This window comes from Pleurodeles waltl, chromosome 2_2 (genome assembly GCF_031143425.1).
Source record: "Pleurodeles waltl isolate 20211129_DDA chromosome 2_2, aPleWal1.hap1.20221129, whole genome shotgun sequence".
Classification (NCBI taxonomy): domain Eukaryota; kingdom Metazoa; phylum Chordata; class Amphibia; order Caudata; family Salamandridae; genus Pleurodeles; species Pleurodeles waltl.
The window spans coordinates 6,451,050-6,470,263 of record NC_090439.1 but is presented as its reverse complement, the minus strand read 5'-3'; the positions used below and the strand labels follow the sequence as shown (position 1 = coordinate 6,470,263).

General features: G+C 46.4%; 1 protein-coding gene across 3 annotated transcripts in view; it reads right to left on the bottom strand.

The window, feature by feature from the left end:
• CNDP1 (carnosine dipeptidase 1) overlaps positions 1-19,214 on the bottom strand; it is a 409,207-nt gene that overhangs the window by 284,206 nt on the left and 105,787 nt on the right. For all 3 annotated transcript variants that reach the window (XM_069219416.1, XM_069219418.1, XM_069219417.1), the window contains exons 2-3: positions 3,990-4,109; positions 2,706-2,849 (exon numbers count right to left, since the gene is read on the bottom strand). In XM_069219416.1, the coding sequence (XP_069075517.1) occupies positions 2,706-2,849; positions 3,990-4,109 (264 nt within the window). The remainder of the gene's footprint in view (positions 1-2,705; positions 2,850-3,989; positions 4,110-19,214) is intronic.

Here is a 19,214-nt window from a genome sequence, read left to right as displayed (position 1 = left end):
ATCTAGATGAGGGGTGTTTCAGTGCCACATTTCATGGGCATTGGGATGATATCTCAATCACATTTGCAAGGTGGAGCAGTTGTTTCGCTGGGTGCAAGCTATAGGAAGTGAAGATGGCCTACACTACATAGTAACGTAGCAGCAAATTAGGGACTGCCATGCTGCCATAGTTGTAGAGGAGTGTAGGTATCTCTTAGCTCACTTCGGGTTATCTCCCTGCCCAGATCAGTGATTAGCAAGGCACATGGCATTTTAAAGAAGGCCTTGGTAAGTGGGACTGTAATATTATTGAATAGTTAAAGGTGTTAGGAAGAACTACCATCTTAATCAGAGCAATGCACACTGCTGTGGAGGGCCACTGTTTAATCCATCCTTCCACTCTGTCCTGAAGTGCATCAATCACTCAGCCATAGTTCTCTCCTCTGTAACACTCCCAACCCTCTCCACTGCAGGGGGAAATTCACTGTACCTTCGAATGATCCCCAGAGTTAGCATAAACATCTCAGAATTAACCCAGTTAATCCTTATACTGGACAACATTCCACATTTTGCAAATGTTTGCATCAACCAAGCTATACCTGACTGAAGAGCGTTAAATAGGTTGAAACTGGTTGTAGGTTCCTCGTGCTTCACTTCAGTGGGGACCTGGCCTGGCAGTTTAGGCTGGACTGGTCCCATTGGAGAATGGTCAGGCTGGTTCCAAACTGAGGTGGCATAGTGTGCAAAATAACAATGGACTGGGATGTGGAATGAGTAATTACCAGTGGCTGAGATTAATTCCATCCATCACTTTATTGTATAATTTACTCTCACCTGGGCATTGGTGCCAGAGTTAAAGAGGGATAGCCAGTTGCTAAAATGCTTTCCAGGGCCAAACTCTACTTAGCACTGCAAACATGAAGTTCCATTGACGAGCGTCAAACCCCTTTTCTGCATCTACGAATTCTGCTGTTGGTAAGATATCAGGGACAATTGAGTGTATTATGCTAAAAGTGTCGGGAGATTTATGCCCTGCTGGATCCAAGTATAAACACAGACTGATTTGAAAACACCAGCTCCACCATATAAGACAAGTCTCTTCCCAGCATATTGTTGGGTATAACATGACATAAATACTGTTAATATATCAGCAATACTACCAGCGCTCCCACCCAGCACAATCATCTCCTTAGGAGGCTTGAGTATAAATATCAGGCGGTCTAGAGTTTTCCAAAGCCATTCACCCCTCCCCCATAATGTCTAGCAATTCTGTATTTATTCAAATACTTAACTTCTCTGTCCACAGTCTCTTTGAATTCTATTAGGAGAATATTTAATCCACTGAGTATGTCTGTGTTATGCGTTTTAATGTATTTTTTCTCCAGCTCTCCTCTCTCATGTTTGAGTCTTTGGAGGATCGATCTGATAGATTTTAATATTCCTGCCTGGGAGATGTAGATTCGTCTTATAGATGATGTCTTGAAAGCTTTTCACAGCATTCCTGCACTGTCCACAGATCCTGCATTTCGTCTGAAATATTTTGCAATGTCATGTCTGACCTCAGTGTCGGAGATGGAATTCAAGAGCTCTTCTGAGGGGAAATATAGATTATGGTTCCACATTGTAGAACTGCAAATGTTAGCAATATGCTGGAGTGATTTGACATTTTACTTGGGTGCAGTTCAGTCTCCTGCATCTCAGGTAACAGTCCACTAATACATTCTCAAAGACACCACATATTCGGGTGGTATATACACTTTCAACCCTGAGAATTCCTATGGCACCAAGTGTCTATCAATTGATGTTGTTCCATTATCATTGTGATCACTTTTACTGCTGTAGTAGGGCTCTAGGATTGGTTGATGACATATATATCTTGGGGTCCAGTGCCACACAGAAACCTTCTCCCATATAATTGTGTATATATCACCCCCCCACGAATTTAGATATTAAAGTGTCAAAAAACTTGCGGCACCATGCTCGTGCCAATCAAGGAGAAATAGTGTGGTGCTGGTTGTCCATCTTCTCCATGTAAGCCTACGAACAACCGTAATGCTCAATTTGTTAAAAAAACATGAGTGACGAACTCAAAGTGTATCAATGTGGTGATCACTGAATGACAGGGTTGGCAAAGTCTAAAACTGCCTTTTCCATATTTCACATCATGCCTCTTTCTTCCAGCACCCTAAACCTCTTGTCTCTTTATCTCACCTTTGTAGGTTCGCTTTCACCCCTGCTTTCTCTCTGTTTTCCAATTTTTCTCATTCTTTCTCCCTTTTCTGCCTGTCTGTCTTACTTTGGACCAAAATCTGAAGATGAAAAAGTCCTGATCCAAAAAATGAGTAATGGGGCCCGTGTTACTGGTTGTTCCCAAAATGGAAGGTGAGGGATTCCATAGAATGGAGACATTATTTTAAATCCACTGAGGAACACAAGAGCAAAAAGCATACAATATGTTCACAAACTCTTTCGCAACAAAAATACACAAACGTTTGGGTGTTTGATGAATGGTCAGAAGCCTTTCCCTATCCTAATCCCTTTCCTAAATACGATTTTGTTCCTTTGAAAAATTTATGAGGAATCCATTCTTCTATTGAGCTCGAAAACCTGTCAATCTGCAAAACCATAACTACACTCATGATATTTAACATACAATTCATGCAGTATCCAGAAAGAAAAGATGGGAAATGCCTGAAAAACTCCAACAAGCAGTGACTAAGTTGTACCTCTTGTAAACCCATCTCTACAAGTTGAACCATAGCTCCTAGTGACGTGATCTCGTCCGCTGCCATCTTCATCATTCGTGTAACTTCTCCTCTCAGTTGTGGGTCACTTGAGTCACTGGGAATGGCCAGCCATTTTTTGAGGTGCTGAGGAAAGCAAAGTGATTCAGATTAGCTAATGGTACTCATAAAATATATGTTTTAAAAAAAACAAATTATAGAATAATTTGAATCTTATTTAGCTGCAGTGCTATTTTGGAACCACAGAACACATCGGTAAATAGCTCTCTGTAAGGGATGCTTAAGAATCATTTTGTTACATAGGATGTATTTTTCCTGACACATGATTTAGGGTATTTTTATATTTTACAGTACTATTTGCAGATAAACTATCATACAGGAGTTGGTGGAAATCCCCAAGTCAAAACACTTTACAGAGAATGTCAGTGGTGAATTCAACAACGACTAGACAGCACTTAGCACCTTATGAAAGGTGAAACACTCATAATGTAGGTCAGATGCAAGAGAGTGAAAATGTATCTAACATACTTTACTGAATATCACTCATATAGGCATATTATGTTGTGGGAGCAATTAGTGTAAACAGCATTCAGGGCCATGAACACCAGGCATGCATTTTTGTTTGTTTCCACCACTAAAAGTTTCAAAAGAACAATTAGCCGTTAATTATTTCATACATCACAGTTACACGTTATATAGTATGGCAACCATGTAGCGCCCATCACATCAAATTAATTTCTACATCGCAAGTGAGTTATAGAAGAGGGTTCAAAAATACTGAATATAAATTTACCTTGTGATGTAGGGGATACAATATTATTAATTACAGGTCGGAATTATCAACCTTGACATTTTGGCATTCAACCACCCTTCGCATGTAAAACAAAAACAAGTAACTCGGTATTGGTCACATAGCTAGCAGTTACTATTACCATGTGACCAACAACTTCAGTTGCCCTCACTTAGTGACTGTTTTCAAGAAACATCTCTGAATAGATTTCCATTTTAGGCAAAGAACATTATAAGTGAAGCCAATCTGTCTACCAGCGTCTCTCTCTTTTGTCTGTTCAAATGCCAATCACTCTCATCCAAAACAGGAAAACAAAATCTACCAATCCAGGTGAAGTATTACATCTTTTGGATTAGTAAAATACCATAAAATGCCATCAAAGACCAAAAGGAATACTATACAGGTCAACCCTGACTCATCTTTAACTCTCCTTAGAGATTAGGAGGGAAGAGTAGTAAATCTGCTGCTCCACTTACCTGTACAAACTCATCCTGATGAAGATCAATATGGCTAAAAATTCGGTCCAGCAAACCTGAGGGCTTGAGCTTCGCCGTTTCTGACCCAAGGGGCAGCATGATGAGCAAAATGTTGAGTAACTGAAAGGAGAAATGTAGAGGTGTGAAACGCTAAACTACATGCTCTGTCAAGATAGATGATGTTTATTACAGGTGGTTACAACAGCAATGGAATACATGATTTAGCTCCTGATGTACCTAACCTACCTGTGGACACCAGGCATCATCAAAGACAAGTTGATGTTATGTTCGACATGCAGAATAGGATAAAGAATGTGCTTGATGCGAATTACAGAACTACTGTGTGTAGATCAATTTGATTGAATCTCCTTGTAACAAACTTCCATCATGCACTCGTGTTTATCAACACCACTGCAGTTGGCCATTACAGAAGTATCCTGTGTGTGAAACTGACTCTCACCACGCTTTCTCAAATGTACTACCACTGATCTTTCACTAAATTAGCTCTTTCCTCTCATTATCTCCACCCCTAGAGGAAATGGTTTTAAAATAAATTGGAGCTCATCATGCTAGCTATGTGACCTGTTACCATATGCACTATCAGTCTTAGTTAGGCTGCCGTTCCTTCATGCGTTATACATTTCTCATTTTGAAAAGGCTCTAACTCGACTAGCCCCATCACATCTACCTTAGTGGAGTCAGAATCTTCAGCCTGATATGTGCCACGCCCCGCAGGTGCTGCACTATGTCATACTGATGACCAGTTTTTGACTCTACTACCCACCTTCACCCCCACCACTACCCACCATGCACCCAATAGCAAAGCTCATTTCTGTCTACCTCACTCCTTAATTTAATCCCACCGTGATCAACTCTGACTACCGGAAATCAAGTATTCCATAACACTACACATGCAGAGCCACCACGTGTATCCTGGTAATCTATCTCACTCTCACTGTCAGGCATTAGGCACCCATATTTTTGGATCATGCAAATATCATTTGAGGAAACAGGTACTACAACTCAAACAAATTTCCAAAATCATTACCTTATACAAAAAAGTAAATCTCACAGCACACAATTCACACAGCCCTTAACATTATAATGCACAGGTCTGACTTATGCAGCCACAACAACTGAAAGGCTTCTGAAAGTATTCAAGATGACCTACAGTTCTGCAAGACCATACAAATGTCAGGTGTGAGTATATACAAAAATTAAAATATCACGCTACTTTACATCTGTGGACTGCATCATTGGAAGATTTTGGCTCGGAGATTTGGTAACAGCAAAAGATATGCACACTATATAAGAAGCTGTAAATGTGTGGACCAGCTTTTGTGCATCAGCTGCCTTGCTGCTTTCATCACTGAAGGTTGCCATCACAAGAATGTCCCAACATTGTACCACAAGGTGCCCACTACTGCTACATCATTAGGGAGTGTGTTCCAACAAGTCCCTTTTTAGTTATTCCATATGTTTATTGTTATAGCTCTGACAGCAGTGGGTCCCATGCAAGGATATGACTCAAGGCTTACAGGTTCCTAACATCCAGCTGTTTACAGCCGCAGCATGCAGTTACAACAAGAATCTTTCAAGGGGACTGTCTCATAAGAAATCTGGAAGCAAGTAAATTTTTACATCAATTATATAAAACTTATTTGGCGATGTAGTTGAAGCTCTGGCTTTAGAATAAAAATTATAAAAGGGGTATTGATCTTGTTGAACAAGAATGCGAGGAAATGAGTGTTGATAAGTCTAAGCTCATGTTGTGTCCAAACCATCTCTTCATTCTTCTGAGTGAAAAAGAGGGATAGGTCACGATCTTAGAAAAGTAACAGTCAGGAAATCAGAGAAGGATAAGAGAACCTGGTAAGTGTCTGTAATACTAGGCTGAAGAAACGTGGGCCATTGGGAATAGCGCTTCAGGTCCTCCAAATTATACTGGGGACCATTGATGTCCCAGAAGAGGTGGAGAGGGATGTTTGTTGGGCCATGGGGGTGGCACTTTAATGGTTGTGACTCAACTGGCCGGATAATTGGAAGATTTTGGGCTTTAAGTCCGGCCAAGAGCCCGATGAACGTCCAGGTGTAGACTGAAGCCAAGAGGCTGTAGCAAGAGACGTGAGGCTATAGATGCCCAAAGACAAGGGGGCAAATAAAGGACTTCCAGCCTGGAAAAAAGATGGAGTACTTGACTACTTCAGTAAAGAACTATTTCCAGACTAGTATGTCACTCGTTGATCCATACACTGAAGAGTTCCAAACAGCAAAATTATCTCTGAAGCGGGAAGGGTTTCACAAGCAGACCTATGAGAGCTGAGCAGCAGTAAGCTTCCTGAATAGGCAGGGCAGCACCATGACACCCGACACCCACTTAAACCCTTACCCTGAAACCCAATGCAAATCTATCTTTTACTAGGAGATCTCTATGTATTGAGTGATGAACTGAAATTCATATAATGGCGTTGGGTTCCATGACAAACTGGCAGAAGAAGTCCAGCTTGACCACTGACCTCTTTTAAACAGACCAGGACACCATAAAGATAGTTGAGATCAGTGACGATGTTGCAAACGCTTCAGAAGAATAATTGGAGCTGCTGATACAACAAATGGTGGAAATAACTGGTAAAATTGGGGCACTTGTACATGTTGATCCAAGAGCTGCAAGTGAGGGTATGATACCCTAACTTTTGAAAAGGAGCATAATGAATGGTCCTACAGTGGAGATTCTACATGGTCAGACCACAAGCTAATGGTCTTTAGAAAGCTCCGAACAACTCAAAATACAAGATACAAAGAGAGCAATTCAGGCGGTGAGATAGGGAACACACATGCATAGGTACTAAGCAGGGAAAGGCATCCCGGTAATCACTTTACAGTAAACTGGTGCTGGGCTAAGACCTGTGCATGGGGATGATGGCATGGAGATGGTGGATGGCTTGTGCAGAAGAGAGTGATAGCCAAGACCATAGACCATTGCTTCTATTGATGGTAATATTGACTTAAAAGGGCAGTCACAGAAATGTCCAAATGATAAAGATGAATGCTCACTGTTTAGCTCTGTCTTGGATGTGGCACTTAAAAAACTTCTACCTAGGTGAGACCCTGGGAAATGGATTGGGCAATGGTTTGTAAAATGTATGTGTTCGGTTGGTGAACAAGGGTAGGCAAAGGTTCCAAAGATGATATAGGACACCTGGTTTAGGGAAAGGGAGCACACATGGGTGGAGCTCTGAATAGAGAAGGCAGACTGAATGGGCCTCAGTGCTCATTCTATACATTTTTTACTAATAAAGATGACAAAAGGGTTCAGCCACAGATCCCTGCATGTGATGGCAGGCCATAGATATTCTGGGTAACCTAGGAGTTCATCTTCACGACTGGGAGCAGATGTGGCCAAGCGTCTTATCTTATCATTTAGGGTTTATTAGAATGCTAGAGGAGCAGAAAACTGTACAACATCCTGCTTACCAAACATTCTTCTGTTCTGCCTTGTTACAGCATTGTTGTAAATCACCAGAAGGTGTTACAGTAATAATATAACAGGCTGGCTAGTGGGATGCCCACTGGCCCCATATTTTCTGGTGTTTGGCCCTGCACCCTCCTCCATTTATGCACTAGGCATAATGCTGCATGAACCAGTCCATCTTCATGGGGCCACTGTCACATTGCCATGAGCATGCTATGTCCCTTTTGGCAACCAGAACCCCCACTCCAGCCAGAGTTCTCTGTGCGCTTGAATTTGCCCAATCATCCAAAATTCCCAGAATGGCCACCTAAGGGTCAGGTTTGGATGGGGTGACAATACATTCTGCCAGCGTCCAGGTCATTTTGGGACTAAAACACGTTCTGTGGAAGTAGTTGAATTGGATAATTCTTAAGTTAGAAGGGACTGCTAGCACACTGGGCATCATTTTAGTCTCTTGTCACTTGTCATCATCAAGCTCTCCCACAATTTGCTCCTAGGCAGTAGATGTACCACTTTCACATCTGGAGTGTTCAGTATCAGGGATCTATACAGTCTCGATATGCCCATTCTGCCCAAAGGATCCAGCAGCAACTTGGCTTCCAAGGGGTTGAAGTCTGAGACATCATCTAGTTCCTCCTTTTACATAGATAATGCATATATAATTTGAAAAATAGTGATTTGTGCAGCTCATACTTTCCTCCAAGCTGCCCGAAGGATTCAGTGTGACTGCGCTCCTAGATATCCCCAGTCAGGAAATTCATAAGAGTTCCCAAGACCTAAACCCAGACAGCAGTGCCACATGTTGGAGTCTAGTTCCAGACCAAAAGGGAGTATAGTTAGTCAAGTTATTCAGCCACTTTATAAGCCTTAGGGCCTCTCGCAAATATAAGACTGAAATTCTAGCAAAATGTGGCAAGGTTGTTGGGCGTTCCAATATACAGAAGATGCTGAGGCCCGTATTTATACTTTTTTTAGCGCCGCATTTGCGCCGCTTTTTGACGCAAAACGGCGCAAACCTACAAAATACAATGGCATTTTGCACGTTTGCGCCGTTTTTGCGTCAAAAAACGACGCAAATGCGGCGCAAAAAAAGTATAAATACGGGCCTGAATTCCAACCTCCGACGAGAATTTCCAATTGCAGGTCAGAAAAAGAGTTCAGCCAATCTCTGAAGAACCATTCTCTTAATGGGATCAACTGGGCAGCCCAATAATATAGTCTGATATCAGGCACCCCTAATCCCAGCTCCTGCACCAATTGGGCACACTAACAGAATGAGATCCTAGGATGCCTTTCTGCCCACAGGAATTTTGTGACGTGAAAATGAAGTTGTGCAAAGAAGGTTGGTGGAAGCATGCAGGGATAATTCTGTATCACATACAGAAAACGGGGCAGGGTGCCCATTGTATACAGTGTCACCCAGCCCATCAGTTTGATGGTCAGCAGGGAAAAACCCTCTAGTCCTTCCCGGCTGTTTCTCAACAGTGGGGCAACATTCAGATGCCAGACTAGCTGTCTACCACGAGTGATCATGGTTCCCAAGTATTTAAAGCAGTAAGTCATCTTCTGGAATGGGACATAGTTGGGCAGCTGCAGTGGTGGACCAAGGAGCTGGACATTGGTGGATTTATCCCAATTCACAATTAAACAAGATGGCTCCCAATAAATCTGAAAGAGTTGACAAGGTGCTGGAAGGAAGCTAGTGGGTTCTGCAGAAAAAAAGCACTCCATCTACATGTAGGAATATCCAATCTTCTCTCCTGCTAGGACAACAAAAACTATCCTCCTGTCCATCCCTTCGAATACAGCAAACCAAAGCTACAACAGCCAATGCGAATAGGAGCAGATGGAGAGGTTTGCCTATTTGGTTTCCTGCTCTATTAGAAAGGACGAAGGCACAACTTCACTTGCTCTCAATTGTTCAGTTGGGGAGCTATACAATGCACATATATAGCTCAGGAAACCAGGACCAAGAGTCATTCTCTAGAGCAGCTAGAGCAGAAAGAGCCAATACACCCTGTCAAATGCCTTTTTATAGTTCTTAGTATGATGTCCACCACGCCCTGCATCTCAGACATCCTAGTAAGTGCCACCTGGACTTGACGCTATCAATGCCTAGTGCTTCTGCCACACATTAAACCATTTTGGTCCCCATGCTCTAGCTTCCGCTTCACCCTGGCCAACCTCATACCTAAGATTTTGGCACACAGCTTAGTTTCAACATTAGGAAGTGAGATAGTTCGCTAAGATTCACACTCCTTTGCTTAGTTATGGGATAGTGATGATCGTCACTTCACAGAGATCTCTTGGTAAGGAGGAAGTACTCCCTGCCTCCTCAAACTGGTTTGAAGTATAGGGAGAGCAGGGTGGAATATATTTTTTTTTAAATCTCAATTGACAACCCATTTGGGATGGGGGTTTTACCTGAGGCAGTGACCAGATCATCTTTTGGGCCTCTTCTAGCGTGAGTGGTAGCATAGCTCCTCAAGTTTATTCCCTGTATGGGCCTTAACACTTAGCTCATTTGCAATGGGGTGCATTGCTTCTAATGGAAGGAATGTGAGTTTCTGATATAGCTCTCTATAATAGTCAGTGAAGACCTCTGCAATCCCTACCAAATCAATTATTCCTTGGCCATGTACATTGCAGAGCACCAGAAGAATGTTAGAAGCTCAATCCCATTTGGATAACCAAGGTAGCAGTTTACCTCCCTTTTTCCCCAGTTTGTATATTCTGTATTTAGACAATTTCCAGGCCACTTTAACTGAATCCATAAACTTTTATTTTTGCGTCTGCCTTAGCCACTGTAAGTTCCTATTCTCTGCATCTGTAAGCCCTATATCTGCCCCTTTTTTTAGCTTTAAAATCTCGGCTGCACTCTCCACATCTCTTTCCATCTCTTCCCAGTACCCTTTAGAAAAGACCTTTACACTGAATACTATTTTAAACACCTCCCATAAGAAAAAAGGGGATGACACTGATGGTTTGTTATATCCAAAATAATCTTCAATTGTATCTTGTAACCTGGCTCAAAGGGCCTCATCTTTTGTCAAGCATTAAAGAGCCCACTTTGTGATTTCATCAACCACACCTCAATTGGAGCATGATCAGACAATGCCTGGGGTAGAATTTGGGAGCCAACTATGACGTTGAGCTCAGCTTTTGGCAAGAACAGGCAATCGCCTATGGGGGACGATTAGTGTGTATTGGTGCATGCAGTGCCAAACATGCCTCAAGGTAATGGAACCTGCCCATTTTTCTAAAGCTGGAGATATAGTACTGGGAGCTACGGTGTCTACATCTATGGCCATTTTCATGATTGGATTAAACTTTTCCCCTATAATTAGTATGCCCACATGGGATCACAGCAGGATTTATGATTTATGAGAGTGTAGGTGGAGTATCACCGACTAGAGTAGGGGGGTACATATATATACTACCCACAGTTCAAGAAACTTCCTCAAGTGAACCTGCCCAGTCCATATGAGTGAACTTTTGAAACCACCAGGGGAAAGGATTTCTGGAATAAAATCACCGACCTTCTGGAACCTCTTGAAAACCCATGTAGAATTCTCTGCTCTGACTGAAACTGCCAGAAAAACACATTTTGTCCCCATCAAATGGGTCTCTTGCAAACAGGATCTCTGAAGCAAGGTGCTTGGCATATGTCATGACCGCAAAAAACTTAGGCCCTGATTTATACTTTTTTGGACCGCATTAGTGTATTTTGTAAGTTTGCACTGCTTTTGCATCAAAAAATGACGCTAATGCAGCGCAAAAAAAGTATATATCAGGGCCTTAATTTTATCAAGCAAACCACTAACATTCTAAGTCAATATTTTATACCTTCTGTGGGCCCCATTAATTGTATATATTAGGGTCGATGGCCCGGCCAGACCTCCTTCTGCTGCCTTAAACAACATCCAAAGTACCCTTATCCCATAAACCCCCGAACTACCTCACCCTACACCCTTCTAAATCAAAGCATTTGTCACCAGTAGAAAAACATTCCTAACTATGATCTATCTCCTACTAGGGTCTATCTGAATTCACTCTCTTCCTACTCCTGAGTCTAAAAGCACACATGGTAAACATTAATGATGCTTGTATGGTAAGTGTACTCTCCCACACTTTTGCACTCCTCGGTTTGTGGCAGATCTCCCAAGCTGCCTCCAGGCCCATGTCCAAAGAGTTTGCATCTGGGCATGCCTGTGTCCAATGAGTTTGCATCTGGACTCCTCTCGTCATTTCCAGGGGTCCATTCCTTTGTACGCAGTCATCATCTCTTTCTCTGACCTCTCTGGATTTAGCAGCATCATGCTCTTGGAGCATTCTCTGCCCCATTAGCAAGTGGAGTTTGTGGGGTCACTCTGTGTCTTTCTCACCAAAGGAGAATCATGCTCCTCCTTCCACTCCCACACAAAGTCCGGGTGGTTAAAAATCAATGCTTTGTCTTGGTTAAGAATTCTTAGCTGGGCCACGGAATCATATGATTTGTGCTGTTTCTGGTCCAGTCTTATGTAGCCTGGAATATAAGGATTTTCTGGGAGTCATGAGACACTTTTCCCATCTCTCTCACTGTTCTAAAGACAAGGGCTCAAACCCCAAAATTCAGCAACCGGGCAATCATAGTTCTGGACAACACACCTGGGGCGCTTTTCCATCAATGCTCAGTGGATGTATCAGGAAGCACGGAAAAGTGAGTCTGCTGAAAGGAAGGCTCGCTGCAGGTATCTAGGAATTCTTCTGGGTGAGTTCTTTCTATGCCAAATGGAAACCCAAAGAAGCTGAGGTTATTACGTCTAGACAGGACCTCTTCCTGGATAAGCCCCCTTGCCAACCCCGGGTGGTTGTGCCCCTCTGGGTCCGCCAAAGTGATCTCCTTCTTAAGGTTGATGAAGTGGTTTTGCAAATTTGTCCATATTGCCCTGCTTCAGTGGCATTTTGTCCTTGGCCATTGTTAATGGTGAAGTTCAGTTCCAAGCTTTCAAGGGAGATGTAGTGTTGCACTTATGTAGTCTTATATGTAACCCAAACAAATAAAACCCACCTTGTGGGTGGCATGTGCAGGGCAACTGCAGAGCGACTAGATCACTGACATTAACTTTTCCACATCTCAGTAGCTAGTTGTCTGCAGAATAGGGGCCAGTGTTGTGTGAACATTTCATCTTTATGCCTCGGGACAAGGCCCTCAATCCTCCTTGTGTCCCCAATCATTTTCCCAAGCCAATATCTCCAACAGGGGATTGGGGAGGTACCCAGGTCAGCAGACCAGTCCAGTAACACCTTCAACCCCCTCAGCCCTTAATGCTCGTGTGGGAGGCTGACCTGTTGAGTTTTAATGGCTACTTTTTAACTGTGCTCCCCCGAAAGTGCCCATCTCACAACCCCTAGATTGTGTCCTCCAGACAGGGCCAAACTTCAGAGCCTCTTCCAATCTGTATTAATCCTCCTCACCATACCCTGTTCATCGGGCTCACCAATGGGGGACCTCGCCTCTTCTGGGCCTTCACTGATGATGCCAAATCTGTGTGGAGGAAGCAGAGGGGAGCAGAAGATACGAGATTCTCGGATGCACACTTGTAGTTTCTTATCAGGTGATGCCGATCGCTGCCTTTAGAGGCCCAGCAGCCCTGCAATGGTTCAGCCTGTAAGCCTGTGTCTGACCTGGACTGGAGGGAGGCACAGTGAACAAACAGGAGCCGAAAAGAGAGGTAGACTATACCCCCCACCTCCCACTCGCACACTGTTTGTTCTTTACCTGTGGGCCTCCGGCTGCACCTGCTGATATCTCTTTGCCATCATCTTCTTCAGGGCTCACAGTGAGTGTCTGTGCGAGCCTGCACAGCCGTTACTCGGCTGAATTTCACCTCAAAACACCCCTGGGATTGCCCAAGGATCCTAGGATCTTCACCAGTACAGACCTCATTGACAGACTCAAGATGCAGCAGGGTATTGGGAGCCTGGTGCAGGAGCGCTTTAGAATGGCATGCACCAGGACAGGTTTCCTGTAAGGAAAGAGAATTACTGGATGCACAAGCTAGATTTCGGAAAGATCCAGGGCAAAGTGAAATCATTGCTGATGCCTGCCAGATAACTGAATAAAAAACAATAACAAAAGAAAATCAACATATGCTTCAACCAAGGCAAGGTATTTGATTGTGTCAACCATGTCAAATTGTGGCACGTCCTTTGGGTATCCCAGAGCATCTTACTGCTCACATGCATACCTCTGGCAGGAAATCACAATCAAGGCAGATAACAAGGTGAAACACAGGCTAGCAAAGGACAAGGCTCCATTCTTTCACCCTTCCTATTCAACTTATATGCAGGGTACATAATGAGTGAAGATGGTCTCTAAGATAATTGTGGAATCAAAATTAGTGGAAAAATCATCAACAACCTTTTGTATGCTGATGAAACAACTCTCATAGCAAATAATTCAAGACTGTTTCAGAACCCTCATAATAACAGTCATGAGTGGAAATGGGACCCCCCATGCAACCCTACCCTGCAGGCCTTTAATACAGTGGGGGGGTAGCACTACCCGATTGGTGCCTTGTTTGGAGAAGAAGACATCAACGCTTGGGAGGAGAAGCCGTGAGAGCCGAGTGCCCAGTTTCTCTCTAAACAAAAAAAACAGACTTCTGTATGGCAAGGTGATGTTGGTAGGCACCTTAGTGAGACTGGACTGACATCTGATGGCACATTGGTAGAGTGGCTCCTACTCCCTTCCACACGCAGCAGCTGTATTTGTAACTTCTGGGGATTCCTGATTGTGGTGTGGGGACTCCACGTCTCATCCTTTATCAGGCCCGGAGGCACACAGCTGTACCTGCGGCCAGGGCGAGGAGCCTACCTAGCGCTGATAGGGCTCCAGGAACTCCCACAACGTGGGCTGCCTGACTGTGGTGTGGGGACTCCACGTCCCATCCTTACATGTACCTGTGGCCTGGGGGAGGAGCCTACCTAGCACTTTTTAGGGCTCCACAAACTCCTGCAGCATAGGCTGCTTCACTGTGGTGTTAGGACTCCACGTCCCATCATTACCTGTACCTGTGGCCAGTGGGAGGAGCCTACCTAGCACTTTCAGCGCTCCATGAACTCCCGCAGCACGGGCTTCCTGACTGTGGTGTGGGGACTCCATGTCCCATCCCTCATCGTGCCTGGAGGCGCGCACCTCTACCTGCAGCCAGGTGGAGGAGCCTACCTAGCGCTTTAAGCACTCCATGAACTCCTGCTGTGTGGGCTTCTTGATTGTGGTGTGGGAACTCCACATCCCATCTTTCATTGTGCCTGGAGATGCACGCCTGTACCTGCGGCCAGGGGGAGGAGCCTACCTAGCGCTTTTAACACACCATGAACTCCTGCACTGCAGGCTGCCTGTCTGTGGTATGGGGATTCCACGTCCCAACCTTCATTGCGCCTAGAGGTGCGCACCTATACCTGCAGCCAGGGGGAGGAGCCTACGTGGAGCTTTTAGTGCTCCACGAACTTCTGCAGGGCAGACTGCCTGATTGTGGTGTGTGGACTCCACATCCCACCCTTCATCATGCCTGAAGTTACGCACCTGTACCTGTGACCAGGGGGACGAGCTTTTAGCACTCCACAATCAATCAATCAATCAAGAATTTATAAAGCGCGCTATGTACCCGACAGGGTTTCGAGGTGCTGGGGGGGGGGGGTGCTGCTAGCGTTCGAAGAGCCATGTCTTGAGGAGTCTCCTACAGGTGAGGAGGTCCTGGGTCTGGCGTGGTGGGGAGAGAGTTCCAGGTCTTGGCGGCGAGGAAGGAGAAGGATCTGCCGCCAGAGGTCTTGCGCTGGATTCTGGGGACGATTGCGAGGGCGAGGTTGGCCGAGCGGAGTTGACGTGTGGGGACGTAGAAGTTGAGTCTGGTGTTCAGGTAGGTGGGTCCGGTGTTGTGGAGTGCCTTGTGTGCGTGGATGAGGAGTTTGAAGGTGATCCTTTTTTCCACAGGGAGCCAGTGGAGGTCCTTCAGGTGGGGGAGATGTGACATCGGCGGGGTATGTCGAGGATCAGGCGGGCGGATGCGTTCTGGATGCGTTGGAGTCGTTTGATGTCTTTCGTTGGGATGCCTGTGTAGAGTGCGTTGCCGTAGTCAAGTCTGCTACTGACGAGGGCTTGAGTCACCGTCTTCCTGGTTCCTGTTGGAATCCACTTGAAGATCCTGCGGAGCATGCGGAGGGTGTTGAAACAAGAGGAGGAGACGGCGTTGATCTGTTTGGACATGGTGAGAGCAGAGTCGAGGATGACGCCGAGGTTTCGTGCGTGGCTGGCTGGGGTGGGTGGGGGTCCGAGGGCGGTGGGCCACCAGGAGTCATTCCAGGCCGAGGGGGTGCGTCCGAGGATGAGGACTTCCGTCTTGTCGGAGTTGAGCTTCAGGCGGCTGTTGCTCATCCACTCGGCGATGGATTTTAGTCCCTCGTGGAGGTTGGTTTTGGCGGTGAGCGGATCTTTGGTCAGGGAGAGGACGAGCTGGGTGTCGTCGGCGTAGGAGATGATGCTGAGGTTGTGTTGACGGGCCAGTCGTGCGAGGGGGGCCATGTATACGTTGAACAATGTTGGGCTAAGAGAGGATCCTTGGAGGACGCCGCAGATGAGGTTGGTGGCTTTGGAGCGGAAGGGTGAGAGTCGGACTCTCTGGGTTCTGTCGGAGAGGAAGGATGAGATCCAGTTGAGGGCTTTGTCTTGGATGCCGGCTTCGTGGAGACAGGTTAGCAGGGTGCGGTGGCAGACTGTGTCGAAAGCGGCAGATAGGTCGAGGAGGATGAGGGCTGAGGTTTCGCCGTTGTCCATTTGTTGTCTGATGTCATCTGTGGCGGCGAGGAGTGCGGTCTCAGTGCTGTGGTTTCGTCTGAATCCAGATTGTGAGGGGTCTAGGATGGAGTTGACTTCTAGGAAGTGGGCGAGCTGTGCGTTGACAATCTTCTCGATGACTTTCGTTGGAAAAGGGAGGAGAGAGATCGGTCGGAAGTTTTTGAGATCGCTGGGGTCAGCCTTGGGTTTCTTGAGGAGGGGTTGGATTTCTGCGTGCTTCCAGCTGTCTGGGAAGGTGGCGGAGTTGAAGGAGAGGTTGATGATCTTGCGGAGTTTGGGGGCGATGGTGGCGTCGGCTTTGTTGAATACGTGATGTGGGCACGGGTCCGTGGGAGAGCCTGAGTGGATAGAATTCATGGTTGTTAGGGTTTCGGCGTCGTCTACTTGGGTCCAGGTGGTGAGGCGGCAGGCGTGGGAGGAGTCGTCGGGGGTGGGGTCTGGCGGAGGTGCGGTGTTGAAGCTGTTGTGGATGGCTGCGATTTTCTGGTGGAAGAAGGTGGAGAGATCGTCGCAGAGTTTCTGGGATGGAGGGACGTCGTTGACGTTGGCGTTAGGGTTGGAGAGCTCCTTCACGATGCAGAAGAGTTCTTTGCAGTCGTGGGCGTTGTTGTTGAGGCGTTCTGTGAAGTGGGCGCGCTTGGCGAGTCGGATCCGTTGGTGGTGTTCACGGTTGGCGTCCTTGAGGGTGGCAAGGTTGTCGGGTGTGCGCTCGAGGATCCATTTCTTCTTGAGTTTCTGGCAGGTGCGTTTGGAGGTGGTCAGTTCGGCTGTGAACCATGCTGTTTTTTTCTTTTCTTGGTTGGCGGTGGGTTTCTTGAGTGGGGCTAAGGTGTTGGCGCAGTTGAGGATCCATTGATGGAGGTTGATGGCGGCGGTGCTCGGGTCGGTGGGTTCGGGTGGTGGGTTTTTGGCGAGTGTGCTGGTTAGTTGGTCGTTGGTGACTTTTCCCCAGCGGCGGTGAGGCGGTAGAGGGATGCGGTGGTGTTCGGTGTTTTTCTTGAAGGAGAAGTGGACGCAGTGATGGTCGGTCCAGTGGAGTTCGGAGGTGTGGCTGAAAGAGATGTGGTTGCTTGAGGTGAAGAGTGGGTCAAGCGTGTGTCCGGCGATGTGGGTGGGAGTGTTGACCAGCTGACGGAGTCCGAGGTTGAGGAGGTTGGTGGTCAGTGATGCGGTGTTGGCGTTGTTGTTGTTTTCCAGGTGGAAGTTAAGATCTCCCAGGAGGATGTAGTCTGGAGAGGTGAGGGCGTGGGTGCTTGCGAGGTCGGAGACGGTGTCGCTGAAGGGGGCTCTTGGTCCTGGGGGGCGGTATATGAGGGTTCCTCTGAGGGTAGTGTTGGGGTCCGTGTGAATCTGGAAGTGGAGGTGTTCGGCTGTCTTGAGGGTGTCGTCCGTGTGGGTGTGGATCTTGAGGGTGGATTTGTGGGCAATGGCTATCCCTCCGCCGATTCCGTTGGTGCGATCTCTTCTGGTGATCTTGTATCCGTCAGGTATGGCGATGGCGATGTCAGGGGCCGAAGAGTCGTTCCACCAGGTCTCGGTCAGGAAGGCCACGTCTGGGGCGGTGGTGTCGAGCAGGTCCCAGAGCTCGATGGCGTGTTTTCGTGCGGAGCGTGTGTTGAGGAGGATGCAGTGCAGGTGGTTTGTATTGGTTGTTGCTGGCTTCGTAGTTCTGTTGCAGGAGAAGTTGCAGGTGCGGCAGGAAAAAGGTCCTTTGGTGTGCTTCGGGGTGGCCAGGAAGCACTCTGTGGAGGGGCCAGGGTTGAGGGCAAGGAGTTCGCGGGCCGAGTATCGGAAGCAGGAACTCCCTCAGCACGGGCTGCCTGATTGTGGTGTGGGGACTCCACATCCCATCCTTCATCACGCCTGGAGGTGCATACCTGTACCTGGGGTTAGGGGGAGGAGCCTAACTAGCACTATTAGTGTTCCACAGACTCCTGTAGTGTGGGTTGCCTGATTGTGGTGTGGGGACTCCACATCCCATCATTTGTTGCACCTAGAGGGACGCCTTGTACCCGCAGCCAGAGGGAGGGGCCTACTTAGTGCTTTTAGCGCTCCACAAACTTCTGCAGAGCGGGAAGCGTGCAGGACACGCACGGGCAAAACCTTGGCCAAGAGCGGGCCCGTCCTGTGCCCATCATCGCCCAGAAGAGGCGGGGCCACCACTCCTGGCTCCTCCATCAAGGGAAGCATTAGTACTGTCGTGAGTTGACTTACAACTTATTTTCCATAGACTATGCTCTCCGAATATAGGTAGAAGGAAATTTGCTTCTGGGCCAGACACTCCCATTACTAACTCTATTAATTCTCATCCTGGCACCACATTGGACTCTTTTTTAGTTTGCGCTGTGAACGTAGTGTCCAAAGAGAATGAGCTTGTCTCTTGATAGGGGGAAAGACCAGAGTACCATTCAAACACGCATCAGGCCATCTTACTTTCCTATGGATACCGATGACGGTGGTCCTGGCATGGCGTGGTGTGTGGATAAAGCCATCGAGGGGGCTGCCTTGGACGATCAACATGTGTAAAGGACAGAGGAATTTGTCCCAGAGTCAGAAGTCAAATACCTGATTTTTCAGGAACTAATGGAGGATGCAAACCCACAGGAAGGTAAATGAGGAAGATAAGAACAGGCCCGTGCCTGAGCCTAGAAAATCAAATAACCAGTCCTTTAAAAGTATCCCCACAATGCCTGACACAATATATTCACATGAGGTTGAGTCATCCATCCACACAGAATTGGGCAAGGAATATCTAAATCAGCCCCTCGGGAAGAGATTCAGGTTTCACTGAATAACATTGTGACCACATCTGTTGCTTCACTGTTATGAATATCAATTATCTTGGAAGGGATTATTAAAAAGTTAACATCTTGGTTATCATTGTAATCCCCAACCGCTGATCCCATGCAGCCAT